General features: G+C 40.9%; 1 protein-coding gene and 1 pseudogene across 1 annotated transcript in view; both read right to left on the reverse strand.

The window, feature by feature from the left end:
* Positions 1-20,396, reverse strand: part of RSBN1L (round spermatid basic protein 1 like) — an 80,395-nt gene extending 59,999 nt beyond the window's left edge. The window contains exon 1 of the mRNA XM_007982397.3: positions 19,737-20,396. Within this exon, the coding sequence (XP_007980588.3) occupies positions 19,737-20,319 (583 nt within the window). The 5' untranslated portion in view covers positions 20,320-20,396. The remainder of the gene's footprint in view (positions 1-19,736) is intronic.
* LOC103226662 (farnesyl pyrophosphate synthase pseudogene) lies at positions 1,448-6,551 on the reverse strand (annotated as a pseudogene).
* Positions 20,397-20,480: the final 84 nt, after the last annotated feature.

Genomic DNA, 20,480 nt, shown 5'->3' on the forward strand with positions numbered 1-20,480 from the left:
ATTATTCAGCCTAAAAAGAGAATGAAATCTCATCACTGGCAGCAATGTGGATGGAACTGGAGGTCACTATGTTAAATGAAATAAAGCAGGCACAGAAATTCTGCATGTTCTCACCCACATGTAAGAACTTAAAAAGTGGATCTAATGAAGGTAGAGAGTCGATAAGCGGTTACTAGAGGCTAGGAACGGCAGAAGGAAGGGAAGGATGAAGAGAGGATGATTAATAGGTACAAAATACAGTTACAAGAGCCAGGCTCACACACATGTAATCCCAGCTACTCAGGAGGCTGACGTATGAGAATCACTTGAGGCCAGGAGTTTGAGAACAGCCTGGGCAACATAAAGACATCTGCATCTCTTAACAAAAAAAGAAAAGTTGGGTTTTTTTCTTTTTTAACTAGTTGGGCATGATGGCACATGCCTACACACCAAACTACCCAGGTGGATCCCCTGAGTCCACGAGTTCAAGAATGAAGCGAGCTATGAACCCTGCACTGCAACTCTAGCTTGGCTGACAGAGTAAGACCCAATCTCTAAAAAAGTAAAAATAAACCCAATGGGAGGATCACTTGACCCTAGGAATTCAAGGCTGCAGTGAGCTATAGCCATGCCATTACATTCCAGACTGAGTGACAGAGTAAGACCCTGTCTCTAAAGTAAATATCAAAAAATAAGCCTGAGAAACAAAGCAAAATACTGTCTCTACAAAAACCTTAAAAAAAAAAAAAATTACCCAGGCATGGTGGTACACACCTGTAGTTCTAGCTACTCAGGGGGCTGCAGTGAACTATGACAGTGTCAAGGCACTTCTGCCTGGGTGACAGAGCAAGACCCTATCTCTAAAACAAAAACTAGAATAAACATGTTAACAATCCATTTACCTGGAATCTTCAGAATTATCTACCAGATAACAGAAGACTGTCATTTTTTAATTATTCTCATGACTTTTTAAAATGTACTACATACTTCCTAGCTTCCTAAAATCTAATATATCTTAATTATGACAAAAATTTTTAACTCTCATCATTCTCACACTGATGACCTCAAAAATAGAAAAAAAAATTTTTAATTATTCAAAATGAAAATTTTTTTGTTGAGTCTCATTTCATTTTGTTCTCTTAATTCTCAGATGTCATTTGTCACTACAGGAAAGAGAGGTAACAGTTCTAACTTTTGGCAATCACCTAAAGGACAATTCTTATTTTTTCTGTGCTAAGAAACTAAACAAGGTCCATTAGTACTATACTGTATAGTAATTGGGTTATCTATATGTATTACAGGAAATTTCACACTGTATTCTGGTTACAAACATCTGTCTTACCATCCTCCTCCCCATCCACGTAAACTCCATGAGTAGAGAAGGCTTTCTTTCAATAAATGCTTGTTTTATGCATGAAACAGGTTCTGTGATAAAGTGAGAAATTACTGCATTATTTTCTACAGTAAATCAATGACTTTCTCTTTCATAAGGTGCTCTTGGTTCATCTTCATTAATCCTTCCTTCTTTTCCTTTGCCATGCTACACCACAGAAGGAAATTCTTAGTCCTTAAAGCCTTCCGGGAATAGTCTCTCAAATTTAGTCCCCTTATCTAACTGGCCTAGTCATTTTTTACAGTAAGTTCTATGACTGAATGAAACTATGCTTCCCTAACATTAAGGATCCACAATTTTTCTGAGTGTAAGTATAGGACAAACAATTTTCCCCAAAAGACAATGGGTTAATTTCCTTCTTAAGCAGAGCTTTTTTCTTTTTAAACGGACAAATACAAATTGTATATATTTATGGTGCACATGGTGGTTTGATGTATGAATGCATTGTAAAATGGTTAAATCAAGCTATTTAACAAATATATGCATTACTTCACATACTTATCTTTTTTATTTTTTTTTATTGTAAGTTCTAGGGTACATGTGCACAACGTGCAGGTTTGTTACATATGTATACATGTGCCATGCTGGTGTGCTGCACTCATTAACTCATCATTTACATTAGGTATATCTCCTAATGCTATCCCTCCCCCTTCCCCCCACCCCACAACAGGCCCTGGTGTGTGATGTTCCCCTTCCTGTGAAGTGTTCTCATTGTTCAATTCCCACCTATGAGTGAGAACATGCAGTGCTTGGTTTTTCGTTCTTGCGATACTTTGCTGAGAATGATGGTTTCCAGTTTCATCCATGTCCCTACAAAGGACATGAACTCATCCATTTTTATGGCTGCATAGTATTCCATGGTGTATATGTGCCACATTTTCTAAATCCAGACTATCACTGTTGGACATTTGGGTTGGTTCCAAGTCTTTGTTATTGTGAATAGTGCCGCAATAAACATACGTGTGCATATGTCTTTGCAACAGCATGATTTATAATCCTTTGGGTATATACCCAGTAATGGGATGGCTGGGTCAAATGGTATTTCTAGTTCTAGATCCCTGAGGAATCGCCACACTGTCTTTCACAATAGTTGAACTAGTTTACAGTCCCACCAACAGTGTAAAAGTATTCCTATTTCTCCACATCCTCTCTGGCACCTGTTGTTTCCTGACTTTTTAATGATCGCCATTCTAAAAATGGCGTGAGATGGTATCTCATTGTGGTTTTGATTTGCATTTCTCTGATGGCCAGTGACGATGAACATTTTTTTCATGTGTCTGTTGGCTGCATAAATGCCTTCTTTTGAGAAATGTCTGTTCATATCCTTTGCCCACTTGTTGATGGGGTTGTTTCTTTCTTGTAAATTTGAGTTCTTTGTAGATTCTGGATATTAGCCCTTTGTTAAATTAGGTATCGATGGGACGTAACTCAAAATAATAAGAGCTATTTATGACAGACCCACAGCCAATATCATACTGAATGGGCAAAAACTGGAAGCATTCCCTTTGAAAACTGGCACAAGACAGGGATGCCCTCTCTCACCACTCCTACTCAACAGTGTTGGAAGTTCTGGCCAGGGCAATCAGGCAGGAGAAAGAAATAAAGGGTATTCAATTAGGAAAAGAGGAAGTCAAATTGTCCCTGTTTGCAGATGACAAGATTGTGTATCTAGAAAACCCCATTGTCTCAGCCCAAAATCTCCTTAAGCTGATCAGCAACTTCAGCAAAGTCTCAGGATACAAAATCAGCATGCAAAAATCATAAACATTCTTATACACCAATAACAGACAAACAGAGAGCCAAATCATGAGTGAACTCTCATTCACAATTGCTTCAAACAATAAAATACCTAGGAATCCAACTTACAAGGGATGTGAAGGACCTCTTCAAGGAGAACTACAAACCACTGCTCAGTGAAATAAAAGAGGATACAAACAAATGGAAGAACATTCCATGCTCACGGAGGGGAAGAATCAATATCGTGAAAATGGCCATACTGCCCAAGGTAATTTATAGATTCAATGCCATCTCCATCAAGCTACCAATGACTTTCTTCACAGAATTGGAAAAAACTACTTTAAAGTTCATATGGAACCAAAAAACAGCCCGCATTGCCAAGTCAATCCTAAGTCAAAGGAACAAAGCTGGAGGCATCACACTACCTGACTTCAAACCATACTACAAAGCATACAGTAACCAAAACAGCATGGTACTGGTGCCAAAACAGAGATGTAGACCAAAGAAACACAACAGAGGCCTCAGAAATAATACCACACATCTACAACTATCTGATCTTTGACAAACCTGACAAAAACAATCAATGGGGAAAGGATTCCCTATTTAACAAATGGTGCTGGGAAAACTGGCTAGCCATATGTAGAAAGCTGAAACTGGATCCCTTCCTTATGCCTTATACAAAAACGAATTAAAGCCAGGGCAGTGACTCACGCCTGTAATCCCAGCACTTTGGGAGGCCAAGACGGGCAGATCACGAGGCCAGGAGATCGAGACCATCCTGATCAACATGGTGAAACCCCATCTCTACTAAAAATACAAAAAATTAATCGGGCGTGGTGGTGGGCGCCTGTAGTCCCAGCTACTCAGGAGGCTGAGGCAGGAGAATGGCGTGAACCCAGGAGGTGAAGCTTGCAGTGAGCGGAGATGGCGCCACTGCACTCCAGCCTGGGTGACAGCGAGACTCCGTCTCGGAAAAAAAAAAAATTAATTCAAGATGGATTAAAGACTTAAATGTTAGACCTACAACCATAAAAACCCTAGGCACAGGCTTCATGTCGAAAACACCAAAAGCAATGGCAACAAAAGCCAAAATTGACAAAAGGGATCTAATTAAACTAAAGAACTTCTGCACAGCAAAAGAAACTACCATCAGAGTGAACAGGCAACCTACAGAATGGGAGAAAATTTTTGCATACTTATCTTTTTGTGTGTGGTGAGAACACTTAAAATCTACTTAGCAATTTTCACATCTATAACGTATTAACTGTAGTCACCATGATATACAATAGATCTCTTGAACTTATTTCTCCTAACTGAAACTGTGTATCCTTTGAACGTCTCCCCAATCCCCCAGCATCCGGTAACCACCATTTTACACTTTTTCTATGAGTTTGACTCATTTATACCTCACATATAAATGAGATCATAAGGCATTTGTCTGTGTCTGGTTTATTTCATTTTGTACAATATCCTCCAGATTCATCCATGTTGTTGCAAATGAAATGACAGGATTTCCTTGTTTTTGTCTTTTTGTTTTTGTTTTTTAAGGTTACACAATAATTTACTGAGCGCCTCCTCTCCCTGCCCTTGCAGTCTATAGGCCACTTCTTCCACTCACAGATTTTGTGTGTTAGTCCCTGGAAGATAGCTGGGGTTGGGGCACCGCGTACTGCCACAAGACCCATAAGGTGGCTCTGTCTTCCTCAGACTGCAAGAACACAGCTGGTAGATCCAGCTCCTCATATAGTGCCTTCACCAGGTTCACCTTCTTGGCCTCCTTCTCCCGTAATTCTCCTTCAGGATCTGGTAACTGTTATGGAGTGGCCTGCTGCAGACACTGAACCATCAGCCAGCTGCACTTGTTGTCCTGGATGTCAATGTCAACTCTGCCGGTCACACTGGGGTCCCCAAAGAGGTCAAGGTAATCATCTCGAATCTGAAAGAACTCTCCCATCTCCAGCAGGATCTTCCTGGCATTGGTGTGTTCCTTCTTGCCATCAATGCCCACCATATACATGACTGCAGCTACAGGAATCAATTGTACTTGACAATAGATTTGTACCTCTTTTCAGTGAATCTGCCAAGATCCACCCTGCCCTGGCAGGGCGGGGGGGCTGTGATAAGGTCCAGAGTCTGCCCAATCTCAGTCTGACAGAAACTCTGCAGGAAGAGCTTGATCAGGTTCAGGTAATAGGGCTGCTCCAGGCAACAAAGCATGTATCTCTGTTGAACTTACTTCTCCTAACTGAAATTGTGGTAGACACAGCAGGCGGTAGATACATGCTTCCAGAAGCACAGCATCATTGATGGCATCCAAATCTATGCCTGGCTTCTGATACCAGCCGATCTGCCCCTGGCAGGTGAGTGAGGATGAATCCATGATGTCATCTGACACCAGGAAGAGTGCTTGCAGTAGTTCCACATACCAGCTCACAGTCAGGGCCCACTCAAGACTATCAGTATCCTGTTTCCCTGGCTCCACCAGCTCCTGGAATGCTACCAGCACCATTAAACCCTGGTGATACTTGCCTCCAATGGCACTGTACTCCAGGACCTCCTCGAGTCGGGCAATAGCACTCCTATCTCTGGGTGCCCCATCTTATTCTCAGTCAGCACCCTGACAATCCGGGAGAAGTGCTGAATGAAATCCTACTTTTCTTGGGCATAAACATCTGATTTCTGGTCTCCATTCAGTCTGAGGGAAGAACAAAGTGCTCTGTTCCTGGATGTGGGTTCCTGCTTGGTGGATTTCCTTCTTTCTTAAGGCTGAATAATATATCCACAGTGTATATATATCAACATTTTATTTATCCATGCATCTCTTGACGGAAACTTAGCTTGACTCCGTATATTGGCTATTGTGAATAATGCTGTAATGAACATGGGAGCATAGTAATTTCCTTTCTTTTGAGTATATACTCAGCAGTAGGATTGCTGGATCACACGGTAGTTCTATTTTTAATTTTCTGAGGAATCGCTATATTGTTTTCCATAGGAGCTGTACTAATTTACATTCCTAATAGTGTACAAGGGTTCCCTTTCTCCACATCTTCACCATCTGTAGAGCTTTGTTTAAACAAAAAAAAAAAAAGCTTTTACAATACCAAAAAAACTTCAAAAATTAAATTTTAAAAATTGAAAAATAAAGGAACAGGCCGGGCGCGGTGGCTCAAGCCTGTAATCCCAGCACTTTGGGAGGCCGAGACGGGCGGATCACGAGGTCAGGAGATCGAGACCATCCTGGCTAATACAGTGAAACCCCGTCTCTACTAAAAAATAAAAAAAAAATAGCCGGGTGAGGTGGCGGGCGCCTGTAGTCCCAGCTATAGGGAGGCTGAGGCAGGAGAATGGCACAAACCCGGGAGGCGGAGCTTGCAGTGAGCTGCGATCCGGCCACTGCACTCCAGCCTGGGCAACAGCGCGAGACTCCCTCTCAAAAAAAAAAAAAAAAAAGGAACAAAGGACATAAAACAGCAAGTTTCGAACAATGCTAATGTTAAAAAAAAAAAAAAAAAAAACACGGAAAAAATTTCAACCTTACCAGTAGTATTCAAAGAGATACAAATTAGAGCAGTAGGAAACCATTTTTCACCTATCAAATTGACTATTAAAAAAAAAAAAAAAAGAATAACGAATGCTGGCAAAGGTAAAGTGAAATAGGTACTTCTACACAATGAGTGTAAAGACAGTCTTATTGGAGGGCAATTTAACAATATGTAGAACAAATATTAAAACAGATCAGTCCTTTGATTCCATAATTCCGCTGCTAGAAGTTAATAAAAAGGAGGCAAACCTGCACAAATACAGTTGCCCATCATCCATGGGGTATTAGTTCCAGGACACCCCCATAAATACCTAAATCCACGCACCAAAATTTGTGGATGCTCCAGTCGCTTATATAAAATTACATAGTATTTGCATATACAACCTATGCACATTCTCCCACACACTTTAAATCATCTCTAGATTACTTATAAAACCTAATATAATGTAAATACTATGTAAATAATTGTTAGACTGCATTGTTTAATTTATATCATTTTTATTGTTGTATTGTTATTTTTCATTGCTTTTTTCCAAATACTTTTGATCTATGGTTGGTTGAATACACAGATGCAGAACCCACAGATGAAGAGGGCCAACTGTACCAGCTAGCTACACAAGGGTCCTCATTCCCCATTATTTACAATAGTAACTGAAAATAACTTTTAAAAAAAAATTTTGTTTTTGAGACAGGGTCTCACTCTGTCACCCAGGCTGGAGTACAGTGGCACGAATATGGCTCGGTGCAGTCTTGACTTGCCCAACTCAAGTGATCCTCCCACCTCAGTTTCCCAAGTAGCTGGAAGCACAGGCACATGCCACCATACCAGGCTAGTTTTTTATATTTTTTGTAGAGACAGGGTTTCACCATGCTGCCCTGACTGGTCTCGAACTCTGTCCACCTCCGTGTCCCAAAGTGCTGGAATTACAGATGTGAGCCATCACAACACCCGGCCAATAACTTAAATTTTAATTATGGAGAACTGATTAAAGTTGGGTATATTCATACAATGAAAAATTATGAAGTCATTAATGTTTAAAGTAAGAGTCAAAATCTATAAAAGGATCCCAAGACTATCATATATACATGTGTGTGAATACATGTATATACACATAAATGCACATATTACATGTATGCATATATGTTTGCACATATATATACACACACACACACACGCAAACACACATATAGCTATCTTAAGGAAAACTGACTCAAAGTTTATAAAAAGAAGAGTTAAACTTCCCAGTCCTCCCACACCAAATAGTTGAGATTATTTCACGCTCATCCCTTAAGGAAAACACTGAACTTCCATTTTTGAAGAAACTAAATAGGCTTCAAGACTCAGGCATCCCAGGTAAGGCAAAGGACGTACCTAAAAACAAGCTGACTGTACTTTCCTAAAACACTTAAACTGAATTAAATTTAGAAAGGAGATATGGAAAATTAAAAATATAATAGCAAAACTGAAAAACTTAATTAAAATGTTAGAATATAAAGGCGAGATAATCTCCCAAAAACCTGAACAAAAGGCAAAAAAAGTAGAAAACAGCAAAACAAGGTGACCTAAAAGGATCTATTCAGGAGATCCAATATCAAATTAACTGAAATTTCGGCGGGGGTGGGGGGAGTAGTTCAGAATTTTATAGGGAAGAAAAATATCAAATAAATAATACAATAAATCTTCCCAAAAAGATCAGTCTCCCAAACGAAAGTTTTCATAAAGGATGAGTACAAAGAATGGAATCCACCACCGTGGTCCCCTCCTCACACACACACTATACACACAATTATGAAATTTCAGTATACTGGGATAAATAAAAGATCCTAAAACCCTCTAGAGGAAAGGAAAAAATACACAGATCACATAAAAGATCAGGTAACTATGGAAATGAACTCTTCAACAGTAACAGTACACAGATGCTAGAAAGTAATACAGCAATGCTTTCAAAATTGGCAAGTGAAAATAATTTTCAATCTACAATTTTATAATCTGCCAAACTATCAATCAAGTATACAGGAAGGCATATTCAGACAAGCAAAAATTTTTTTTTAATTACCACACATGCATGCTGTCACAGGAAGTTATTTGAGGGTGTGCTCAAGTAAATTAAGGAGTAGTAAACAAAGGGGGGGACCCAGCATAAAAGAACAGATGAGAATGTATTAAAATAAACACTGTGCAGATGGCTCAGCAGATAACTAGTTCAGGCTGAAGTACAAGAATGGAGCACTTAAAAACAAGACCTCCAGAAACAAAGGGGGACCTGGCAAATTATCTCTTATCACAGAACACAGAGAATAGAGTAGAAAATGAAGCAACGGATACATAAGTAAATGAAAAAGAGAGGCAATTTTTAACTACACAAAAATGAAGAAAGCCATATAAAAAGGATCTCTCCCTGATCTGCATTAAACAGCATTTGCAGAGTCATTATAAGCACTGATTATTGTTTTAACTAAGGTATGTGGAATTATTAAAAAGGAAAGAAGCTAGGTTATAAAAGTGGTCATTCTGGCCAGGCTCAGTAGCTTACACCTGTAATCCAAACACTCAGGGAGGCTGAGGCAGGAGGTTTACTTGATGCCAGAAGGGCAAGACCAGCCTGGGAAAAAAGTGAGGCCTTGTCTCTACAGAAAAAATAAAAATAAAAAAAAAAATCTGTTTTTTAATTACCTTAGCATGGTGGCACAGGCCTGTAATCGCTGCTACTAACTGAGCCACTGCACTCTAACCTGGGTGACAAAGCAAGTCTGTCTTGAAAAATAATACTAAAAATAAAAATAAATAAATAAATAAAAGTGGTAATTCTTATCTAACATAACAAGAATGTACTATATGTCTAACTAAAGGAAAGTAGTATGAGCATTTTATTCAGAAATTTGGAATTAAAAACAGACGGGGGACTGAGTGTGATGGCTCACGCCTGTAATCCCAGCACTTCGGGAGGCTGAGGCACGACAGATCACCTGAGGTCTGGAGTTCGAGAGCAGCCTCACCAATATGAAGAAACCCCGTCTCTACTAAAAATATAAAACTAGCTGGATGTGGTGGCACATGTCTGTAATCCCAGCTACTCGGGAGGCTGAGGCAGAAGAATCGCTTAAACCCAGGAGGCAGAGGTTGCAGTAAGCCGAGAGAGCGCCCCTGCACTCCAGCCTGGGCAACAAGAGTGAAACTCCGTCTCAAAAAAAAAAAAAAACATGATGGCCAGGCACGGCGGCTCACGCCTGTAATCCCACCACTTTGGGAGGCCGAGGCGGGCGGATCAAGAAGTCAAGAGATTGAGACCATCCCGGCCAACATGGTGAAACCTCATCTGTATTACAAATACAAAAATTAGCCCAGGCGCAGTGGCTCACGCCTGTAATCCCAACATTTTGGGAGGCCAAGGCGGGAGAATCACTTGAACCCAGGAATGCGGAGGATGCAGTGAGACGAGATCGCACTACTGCACTCCAACCTGGGCAACAAGAGCGAGACTGTCTCAAAGAAAACAAACAAACAAACGAAAAAATTAGCTGGGCGTGGTGGTATGCGCCTAGAAGCTGAGGCAAGAGAATCGCTTGAACCCGAGAGGCGGAAGTTGCGGTGAGCCTAGATCGGCCACTGCACTCCAGCCTGGGTGACAGAGCGAGACTCTGTCTCAAAAAAAAAAAAAAAAGCAGATGGGAAGATGGGAAACTAAACTAGCTGAGGACCATGAATAGAGAAACCTAGGGACACTTCTTACTATAAATTTTTCACTATTTTTAAATTAAATTTTATCTTTAAAATTTACAGTTATTGTCTTCCTCCCCAAAACCCTAAACTCCAATCTAATCATGAGAACATCATCAGACAAATCCCAGTTGGGAGACGTTCCACAAAATACCTAACTGGTACACCTCAAACAATCAAGGTCATCAAAAGCGATGGAAGTCTGAGATACTGTCTCAGCCAAAAGGAGTCTAAGGAGACATGATGATTAAATGTACTACAGTATCCTGGGTGGGATCCTTGAACAGAAAAAGGATACAAGACAAAATACTAAGGAAATTCTGAATAAAGTATGGACTTTAGTTAATAATAATGCATCACTACTGTTTCATTAACTATGATAAATGTGCTAAATAAATGTAAGATGTTAATAATGGTGTATGGGAATTCTGTACTACCTTTGCAACTTTTCTGTAAATCTAAAACTACTCTGAAATGAAATGCTTACTAAAAAACTTATAAAGGCAAAACTTAACTAGAAATACAGAGATACACATGTATATATATGTGTGTATAAATTTAACAATATATAACAAAAGCACTCTAAGACACACTGTTAACTAAAAAAAAAAGGAAGTTTACAGAAAAAGGCATATAGATAGTATATTTAGGTTTTTAAAAATAAACTACATAATCTTGGCCAGGCACAGTGGCTCATGCCTGTAATCCCAGCACTTTGGGAGGCCAAGGCAGGTGGATCACCTGAGGTCGGGAGTTCGTGACCAACCTGACCAACATGGAGAAACCCTGTCTCCACTAAAAATATAAAATAAGCCGGGGATGGTGGTGTATGCCTGTAATCCCAGCTACTTGGGAGGCTGAGGCAGGAGAATGGCTTGAACCCGGGAGGCAGAGGTTGCAGTGAGCCGAGATCGAGCCACTGCACTCCAGCCTGGGTGACAGAGCAAGACTCCGTCTCAAAAAAAAAAAAAAGAATCATTACCATGGAGAGACCTAGTGGTCACCTTAATCAAGTAATCAAATTTAACACCACTAATAATGAGACAATCTAAAGACTGTATGCCTCCTGATGTGATGTAATATGAGCACCTAGGAAACACTCTCACCAAAACTGTTTAACCTGAATTTAACAGAGTCTTTATAGCTAACTTCCAATTTACAAGAAATATAAAGTAAATATCACCACAATAAGATAACTATTTAAAAATTATGAATACAGGAAAATTTGCATGATAATAAGTATGCTGGACTGGTATCTTCAAAAAGTCAATGTCACATTAAAGAGTCAAGGTACATGTATTTTATCACAATTTTTAAAAAAAATTTTAACAAGAGCTAATCTGGAAAATATAGAAGCAAATCTATTCTAGACTGGCAATATACCAAATTAATGACAGTATGGGGGTTGAGATATCACAGATACATCAATTAATGATAGTTTGGGGTAAAGGAAGAATCTCACTTGTATATTTACACATTTACACACACACACGACTAAAACTCTATTTTTTTGAGATGGAGTTTCGCTCATCGCCTGTCACCCAGGGTAGAGTGCAATGGCGCCATCTTGGCTTACTGCAACCTCCACCTCCCAGGTTCAAGTGATTCTCCTGTCTCAGCCTCCCAAGTAGCTGGGATAACAGGCGCCCAACACAGCTAGTTTTTGTATTCTTGATAGTGACGGGGTTTCACCATGTTGGCCAGGCTAGTTTTGAACTTCTGACCCCAGGTGATCCACCCACCTCAGCCTCCCAAAGTGGTGGGTTTACAGGCATGAGCCACCGTGCCTGGCTACTATTTAAACTTCATAAGCACTATTAGTTATGTAATGGGGAAAAAAAAATCAGTCCTAATTGTTTCTTGGTAAAATTATTTACATCTGGAATAGGCTTTAAAATGCTAGAGCCAAAAATAAATAAATAAGTGGAGATGGGGAGGTGAAAAAAACTGTTGAAGTAGCATAATGAGTACACCCAGAATTCAAAGTACACTGGTTTCTTTTGTATTAATTAAAAATCTTGTGATTAAAAAGTTAAATTTTTCAATCTGTAATTCAAGAAAAAATAAAATATACAACATAAAGTTTAATGTATACTCAAAATGAAAATGTTTTGAAGTTACAAGTTTATCATTATTTTTCAATATCCTATGTTAGGTAGTTTATCCATTACTTGAAAAGTTTAATTCACTTGAGATTGGTGAAAAATTAATGAGATTTATTATAACCAACTTAAAACTTCTGAAATACAAACTTCTTTCAAAAAGTTAGTATGGTTCATTCTAACTATCAGGTGGTCTCAGAAACCAGGACGCCATGGGAAAATTAGACAAATTATACTTACTTGTGAAACTACATGTCTCCAATGTGTTAGGTATGAAAGTAAGGTCAGGAACTAGCATCCCTTATGAATGCCTAACAATATGCCAGGTTCTACAATATACTATTGTTCATTCTAACAATCACCCTGTGAAAATATCATGCCTTTATAACAGACGTGTATCAGCTCAAAAAGAGTAAGTGTATCAGGGCGTGGTTGCACACCTGTAGTCCTAGCTACTGGGGAGGGTGAAGCAGGAAGATCCTCTGAGCTCAGGAGTTCAAGGTTACATTGAGCTACGATAGTGCCACTGCATTCCAACCTGGGCAACAGAGCAAGATTCCTGTCTCTTAAAAATACACCCAAACAGGCCGAGCATGGTGGCTCACACCTGTAATCCCAGCGCTTTGGGAGGCAGAGGCAGGCAGATCACCTGAGGTTAGGAGTTTGAGACCAGCCTGGCCAACACAGTGAAACCCCATCTCTACAAAAACACAAAAATTAGCTGGGCATGGTGGTGGGCACCTGTAGTCCCAGCTACTTGGGAGGCTGAGGCAGGAGAATCGCTTGAACTTGGGAGGCAGAGGTTGCAATGAGCAAGATTGTGCCACTGCACTCCAACCTGGGTGAAAGAGTGAGAGTCCTTCTCAAAAAAAAAAAAAAAAAAAAAAAAAAACCCAAACAGTAGTAAAAAAGAAACACATACTCCACTTCTGACATAACTAGGAGATACTGTAACTATTACCTGAAATACAATGTATAAAGACAAAAAGCTAATGGTAGAATGGTAAATGCCTTAGCATAATGGGAGAGAGAATAACAAACAATCCTCTTTACCCTGCAATACCCCAGAAAAGCTCAGAAATCGGAGGGTGCTAGGAAATAGAGCAGAATACCCACAAACACACACTCCTAAGGGAACAGGAGGTATGGTCCTCAGCAAAACTGAATCAGAGTGGTTCCAAGATGAGGGGTATCGCTCACAGAAAAGAGAAGTGAAATGCTGGTATGAAAACAGGGAGACTAGGTAAAAACTTACTAAATGAATGACAAGACTTGTAGCTTTCTTCCCCTATGAAGCACTAGAACCCTGTCACATGAACTCATTACCTCTACCAAGCCCTTCACTATGGACTGAATCATGCCTCCCCAAAATCCGTATGTTGAAGCCTTAATACCTGATGTGACTGTATCTGAAAATAAGGCTTTTAGGAGGTAACTAAGATTAAATGAGGTCAGAGGGCACAGTCCCACTCCAATAAAATTGGTAGCTTTATAAAGAGAAAAGGAAGAGACTTTTCTTTCCATTATAGGAAAAGTCATGTGAGCACACAGGAAGAAGGCAGTTATCTACAGACCAGGAAAAGAGCCCTAACCAGAACCTGACCATGATGGTATGCTGACCTCAGGCTTCCAGCCACCAGAATTATAAAAAATTAATTTCTGTTAAGTCACCCATTCTATGGTATTTTATTATAGCAGCCCGAGTGACTAAGACACCCCTCCTCTCTCCATCATTCCACCCACACAGAGACAGGAAAATTAAAGGACCTCTATCTGAAGAAACTGAAAGCCTTCTTAACCAGCATCCAGAGAAAAGAAATGAAGATTAAAAACACGGCAGTCCATTAGTCATTAACCTTGCTCATGATCACAAAGATCTGAACAAAACCTCCAACTAAAAGAAAGCGACCAAAACAAACAAATAAGAAGAACCAAAAATAATAGGAAGAACAGAAGAACACCTCAAAGAAGCTGTAATTAATATCCTTGAAGAGGAAACAGAAAATGCTGCACCCATGAAAGAGGAACAAAATACCATAATACTGAAACAAAGGACAAGAGCTCTTAAAAATTCTTATTAAAAGCTTAAACTTTTCCTGGCGTGGTGGCTCACACGTGTAATCCCAGCACTTTGGGAGGCCAAGGCAGGCAGATCATGAGGCCAGGAGTTGGAGACCAGTCTGGCCAACACAGTGAAACCCTGTTTCTACTAAAAAATACAAAAAATTAGCTGGGTATGGTGGTGTGCGCCTGTAGTCCCAGCTACTCAGGAGACTGAGGCAGGAGAATCACACGAACCTGGGAGGCAGAGGTTGCAATGAGCCAAGATTGCACCATCGCACCCCAGTCTGGGCAACAGTGCAAGACCATCTCAACAAAATTAAAGCTAAAACTTTAGAATTCAGTGAAGGCCAGGCACGGTGGCTCATGCCTATGATCCCAGCACTTTGGGAGGCCAAGGCAGACAGACCACCTGAGGCCAGGAGTTCAAGACCAGCCTGGTTAACATGGCGGAACCCTGTCTCTACTAAAAATACAAAAAATTAGCCGGGTGTGGTGGCGAATACCTGTAATCCCAGCTACTTGGGAGGCTGAGGCAGGAGAATTGCTTGAACCCAGGAGGCGGAGGCTGCAGTGAGCCAAGATCATGCCATTGCACTCCAGCCTGGGCAACAGAACAAGACTCTGTCTCAAAAAAAAAAAAAAAAAAAGTAAAATTCAGTGAAAGTTCAGAAGGAAGAGTGAGATGTGAAGAAAAACACCAAAGAAAAAAATACGTAAATTATAAAATTCAGTGAAAGGTGAAATCCCCCAGATAGTAGAATAGACAACTTTTTGGAGATCAGACATCTTAACATCTACTTTGGGAACCAGACAATAATGGAATACCACCTTCAAACATTTGAGGGAAAATTATTTCCAATGCAGAAATTTCTCAACCGCCAGTTAAGTAAAAGGGTAATAATGAAATCCAAAATGAAAATCCAAAATGAAGGAAGAAACCAAAAGGAAGGCATAATATTCAGAAAAATAAAGTTCAACAAAAGTTAAAGAAATTCCCAGAATATCACTAAGGAAAGTCCCAAGGTGATAGCTATACAGCAGGCCTAAAGAGGAAACAACCCAGACTAAAAAGCACAGAAGCGATGTCTTGTTTTTTTGCTTTTTTTGAGCCAGAGTCTTGCTCTGTCGCCCAGACTGGAGTGCAGTGATGCCATCTCAGCTCACTGCAATCTCCGCCTCCCGGGTTCAAGCGATGCCTCAGCCTCCCAGGTAGCTGAGACTATAGGCACACACCGCCACGCCCAGCTAACTTTTTGTATTTTTAGTAGAGATGGGGTTTCAGTGTTGCCTAGGCTGGTGTTGAACTCCTGAGCTCAGGCTATCCGCCAGCTTCAGCCTCCCAAAGTGCTGGGATTACAGGCGTGAGCCACCGCGCCCAGCCCCAGAAGGGATGTCTACAGAACAAATGGAATGGGTAAGTTTATCTGACAGATTTGCCCATGTGGAAAATTGTACTGAGAAGCATTTTATGGAGCTACTGGAGGGTACAGAAAGACTTTGCCAGAGAAAACTAAGCAAACGAAAAAAAATGAGACATGAAAAACAAAAGGTTACACAAGAAAATAAAATCATAGTAAATTATTCCTTCAGCAGAAACAAATATTTAATCATATGATAAAAACTCTGAATATGAATTTAACCTAAAATTGTGCAGTCACAATACTGGAGAGTATAGTTAGAAAAATCTTCAAACACCCATCCCTTTGATATCACTCACATTTATATACCTCAGATTATTTGATTCTAAGAAAAGCTGCTATTTTCATTAAATTCTGCAACTACACTTTCAAAGTAAAAATTCAGTGAAATGCTCTGGTTTCGTCTTGAAATACTTCACAGGTTCATTTTAAGGAAAAAAGTAAGTCAACAAATACAAAGCAAAAGTACTAACAATAGTTAGAAGATCTATACAAATTTTACTGGTTACTGGAGTCAGTGAAGGCACATTGATAGCTAATTAAATATTTGTTGTGTTGTTTGCCATAAAATAATTCTAAATTTTGGATACTCTTGGTATACGTCCATTTTTACTTTCCACACTTACCAATTCTACAATTTATTCAGTCTTACAAGAATACTGATTAACTCTTCAGTAAATTACCTCCATAAGCACTAAAATCAGATTTTTTCTGGTTTTAAAAATCTAGAACGTTGGTTGGGCACGGCAGCTCACGCCTATAATCCCAGCACTTTGGGAGGCCAAAGTGGGCGGATCACGAGGTCAGGAGTTTGAGACTAGCCTGGCCAACATGGTGAAACTCCGTCTCTACTAAAAATACAAAAATTAGCCAGGCATGTTGACGAGTGCCGATAATTCCAGCTACTCTAGAGGCTGAGGCAGGAGAATTGCTTGAATCCAGGAGGTGGAGGTTGCAGTGAGCCGAGACTGCGCCACTGCACTCCAGTCTGGGCAACAAGAGCGAGACTCCGTTTCAAAAAAAAAAAAATCTAAAATGTTTTGCACTTTTCCTTTTTATAAGAAACAACTTTTACTTGGTGAGTCAAGCTATCACGCAAGTCAGCTACAGCAATATGATAAGATGGCCTTAGAGATTGTGAGGCATCAAGCCCTGGCACTAAATGGGCCTATATTAGTATACTTTCATAATTCTCTTGTTCATCATTCTTAACTTTCATATCTGTCAATGATCCTTCCTCTATCAGCATTCACCCATCTTGTAATTAGTTATAGGGTTAAAAAAATTAATAACTATGCTTCAGATTTCAAATAACATTTACTGAATACCCTGCTAGGCCCTTTCATATACATGCTTTCATTTAATCCAAATACGTTCTGTTAGAATGGTCACCAACGTAAAAATAAAGCAGTTCTGACTTAAGACTTTTTAAAAGCCCAACTACAAATAAATACAGGAGCTTAATTGTTTAATCAAATTGGGGTGCAGGCTAGGTCTTTCGAGTGTGTGTGGTTCAGGTTTGTTTTGTTGAGGGAGAATCTCTTCCTTGTTTAGGTGTCTTTATAGCTAATGTCTGGTTCTGACTCAGACTGTTCAATCAGCCAGCTGTGGATAATTGAAGGGTTACTGAACTATGCACAGCCATCTTAGAGCAACACTAAAAAGAGGTATATACCTAAACAAACACTTGGTCACCCATTCACCAAGATTTTTACAAAAAGCACAGAGAAATGAGCATTGTATTGCAAATTAGGACTTTCATATTTGCAACTATATCTATAATAAAGGCATATATGTATTCTTGCTATACCACTTGTTAATACCACTATTTAAGAATCTTCTTAATTCGTTAAAACAGAACTTCAATTCAGTTAAATTCAAACTTTAGAAAGATATAAGTATTCCCCAAGTTACGAGGGAAAAATTTTCACCATTAAATTTACCACCAAGACACTGAAAAGCAATCTTTTTCTCTGATAGTTTTTCAATAAGAGCATTTCTATCTGAAAAAATGAAAATCTTACAGTAGTGTTAATATCTTGTCACTACTCAAAAAAATCCACATAGGTCATGGGAAAAGATCATTCCCACATCTTAATGTAAAACCTATTACTGTTTATATTCAGGATTAACAATATTAGTGTTAACCCTCAAAAGGAGGAGGATTCGAAATGTAATTGAAAAGACTATAAAAATTCCTCTTTAACAGCCATTTCACTTTAAGGACCATTTGTGTACTCCACATTTTAAGTTAGAATTGTTAAAGAATGCTTATTCTCAAATACTCCATTACTCCAACTATGTAACATTCATATTTACTTCCTCTTTCAGAGAACTTAGAGCAAATGTGCAGTTTACACACCACAAACACTAGTGATGATATCAAGCTGCTTACGGACAGACTTCCAGGCACTTATCCCCTAAATTTTACATATAATTGTTAAAACAAAATAGCTTTAAAATACTAACCACCTAAAATTCCTGAATAAAAGTACCATAAATCCCATCCTCAAAACCATTTTCCTAGAAGCAACACTCCCGGAAGCTGAGAGATCTTTACATTGCACCAGAGTCCCTAATGGCTATGCTTAGATGTCAAAGTTTTGCTACAGGCAAAAAATATCAAGGAAGAAGTGGCACTATTGCTACATGCACTTGCAGCATGTTTTAAATTGTGAAAACAAACAATTATAATCCAAACAGAAAATTTTTCATGACCTAAGCTACTGTTAGATCAGCAATGCCAAAACTGCCTGACATTTCTTTTTCTAAAAAACAAAAAGAAGTCATTTGACAACACTGTGTAGCAGTGCACATTTATAATGAAGATCATGCGCTTTAAGCTTGCGATCACACAAAGATTTGATTTTCAACTAGTCTGTATGTTGCACTATTGTCAGATCATTATGTATCCGTAGCTGAAGTGGCAGAAACACCTATTTTAAAGAAACACTATCTGAAAAATTATACGACTATCCTACATTTAAAAACAAAACTGACCCTGTCTGACAAGAACCCTTAAGAATCTGCCTTTTTCTAATGCTCAAACATTCTGCAGCCGCTTGACCTGTCCAAAAATCGTCAAAGCTCCTGGCTCTTATCATTTGCTGCAGGAAAAAAAGAATATGGCTGAAAATTCTTTCAGAAGGGCGCTATTTCAAACAGGACCACCCAAAACACTTAAGAATACGCAGCGGAGAGTAGGGTGCAGGGAGGGTACCTTGCGAAACAGCGCACTTCGGGCCCTGCACGCTACCTCATTTCCCTAATAGGGATGAAAAGCTCAGGCCTCTGGTAGCTTCCAGCTGACGCCAGTGCTCTCTCCACACCCCTTTTCTGACAGGATTATCCGGGGTTGAACGCTGTGTCACAAATACGAATTCCCGCGACCACGTCTAAATGGCCTAACAATCAACCGAGCATCTTTTACAAGACCAAACCCTTCCCCCATCCCGTTCCCTCCATCTCTCTCCCTAGCCAAACACACCTAGGGGAGTCCTCAAGATGGATTTTTACAAATCCTGCAGCGCACTAACTGGGAGGAAGAAACGATACAGAAAATAAGAGCGTCGGCCATCCCCCTCTCTGCAACCGAAATTACAGGCTCCATTTCCTATCCCCTTGGGAACTGCAAAATCCTCTGCTGAAAACCGGACGCCTCCCGGCCCGTCCAGGCTGGCGCACGAGGCCGCCGCGCTCCCCCTTCCCGGGCCCCGTGGGCGCCAGTGGGGCGGCGAGGACCCGCGGCACCCTCCCCTCCCCCTCCCCGCACGGCACCCACCTCGGGGCAGCGGCTTCACCTCCCCGTTCTCCTCCCGGGAGGCCCCGCCGGCCTCTCGGGCCCCGCCGAGACCGTGCCTCCTCCTCTCCTTCTCCCGCTTCTCTTTAGGTCTGCGCGACTTAGCGTTAGCCGAGGCAGCGGCGGCGGCGGGCAGAAGGAGATGGTGAGGTTGAGCGTGCAGCAGCGTAGGAGGGACCAGCAGTTTGCGCGGCACCGGCTGAGACAAGGAAGCGGAGGCTGAAGAGGGAACGGCCGCGGCAGCAGAAAAAGAGAAACTGCTCCGAGAAGAGGACGGGGAGGGAGCAGCAGACAGAGGGGCAAAGCTCCAAGACGCGGGGCTGCCATAGCTCTGAGGCGAAGGTGCTGCCGGCGGCTGCAGCTGCCTGCTGTTCCCGCCGCTGCCCCCTTCTCCGTTCACTCTCCGCGGTGCCTTTTTCTCCTCAGTCCGGACCTTCTTGGCGGACAGAGAACCCGGAGGGTCCCTGGAGGAGGGCTGCAGCTTGCCAAACGGTTCCTTCTCCGAGACGGTGGCGGTGGGGGCGGCGGCAGCGACACAGTGCACTGGGCTCGGCGGTTCCGCCATTTTGCGCTTCTGTTGTATTTACTCTCCTCCGCTAGCCGGCGCGGGGCAGGGGGCGGGCCCTCCGCGTGGGCTAGGGAAGGGGCGGAGCGACCGGGCCACCGACCGGGACCTCCATTGGGCGAGCCACGCTGAGAGATTCACCTAAGAGCCAATCAAAGGCA

This window comes from Chlorocebus sabaeus, chromosome 21, assembly GCF_047675955.1.
Source record: "Chlorocebus sabaeus isolate Y175 chromosome 21, mChlSab1.0.hap1, whole genome shotgun sequence".
NCBI classification, from domain to species: domain Eukaryota; kingdom Metazoa; phylum Chordata; class Mammalia; order Primates; family Cercopithecidae; genus Chlorocebus; species Chlorocebus sabaeus.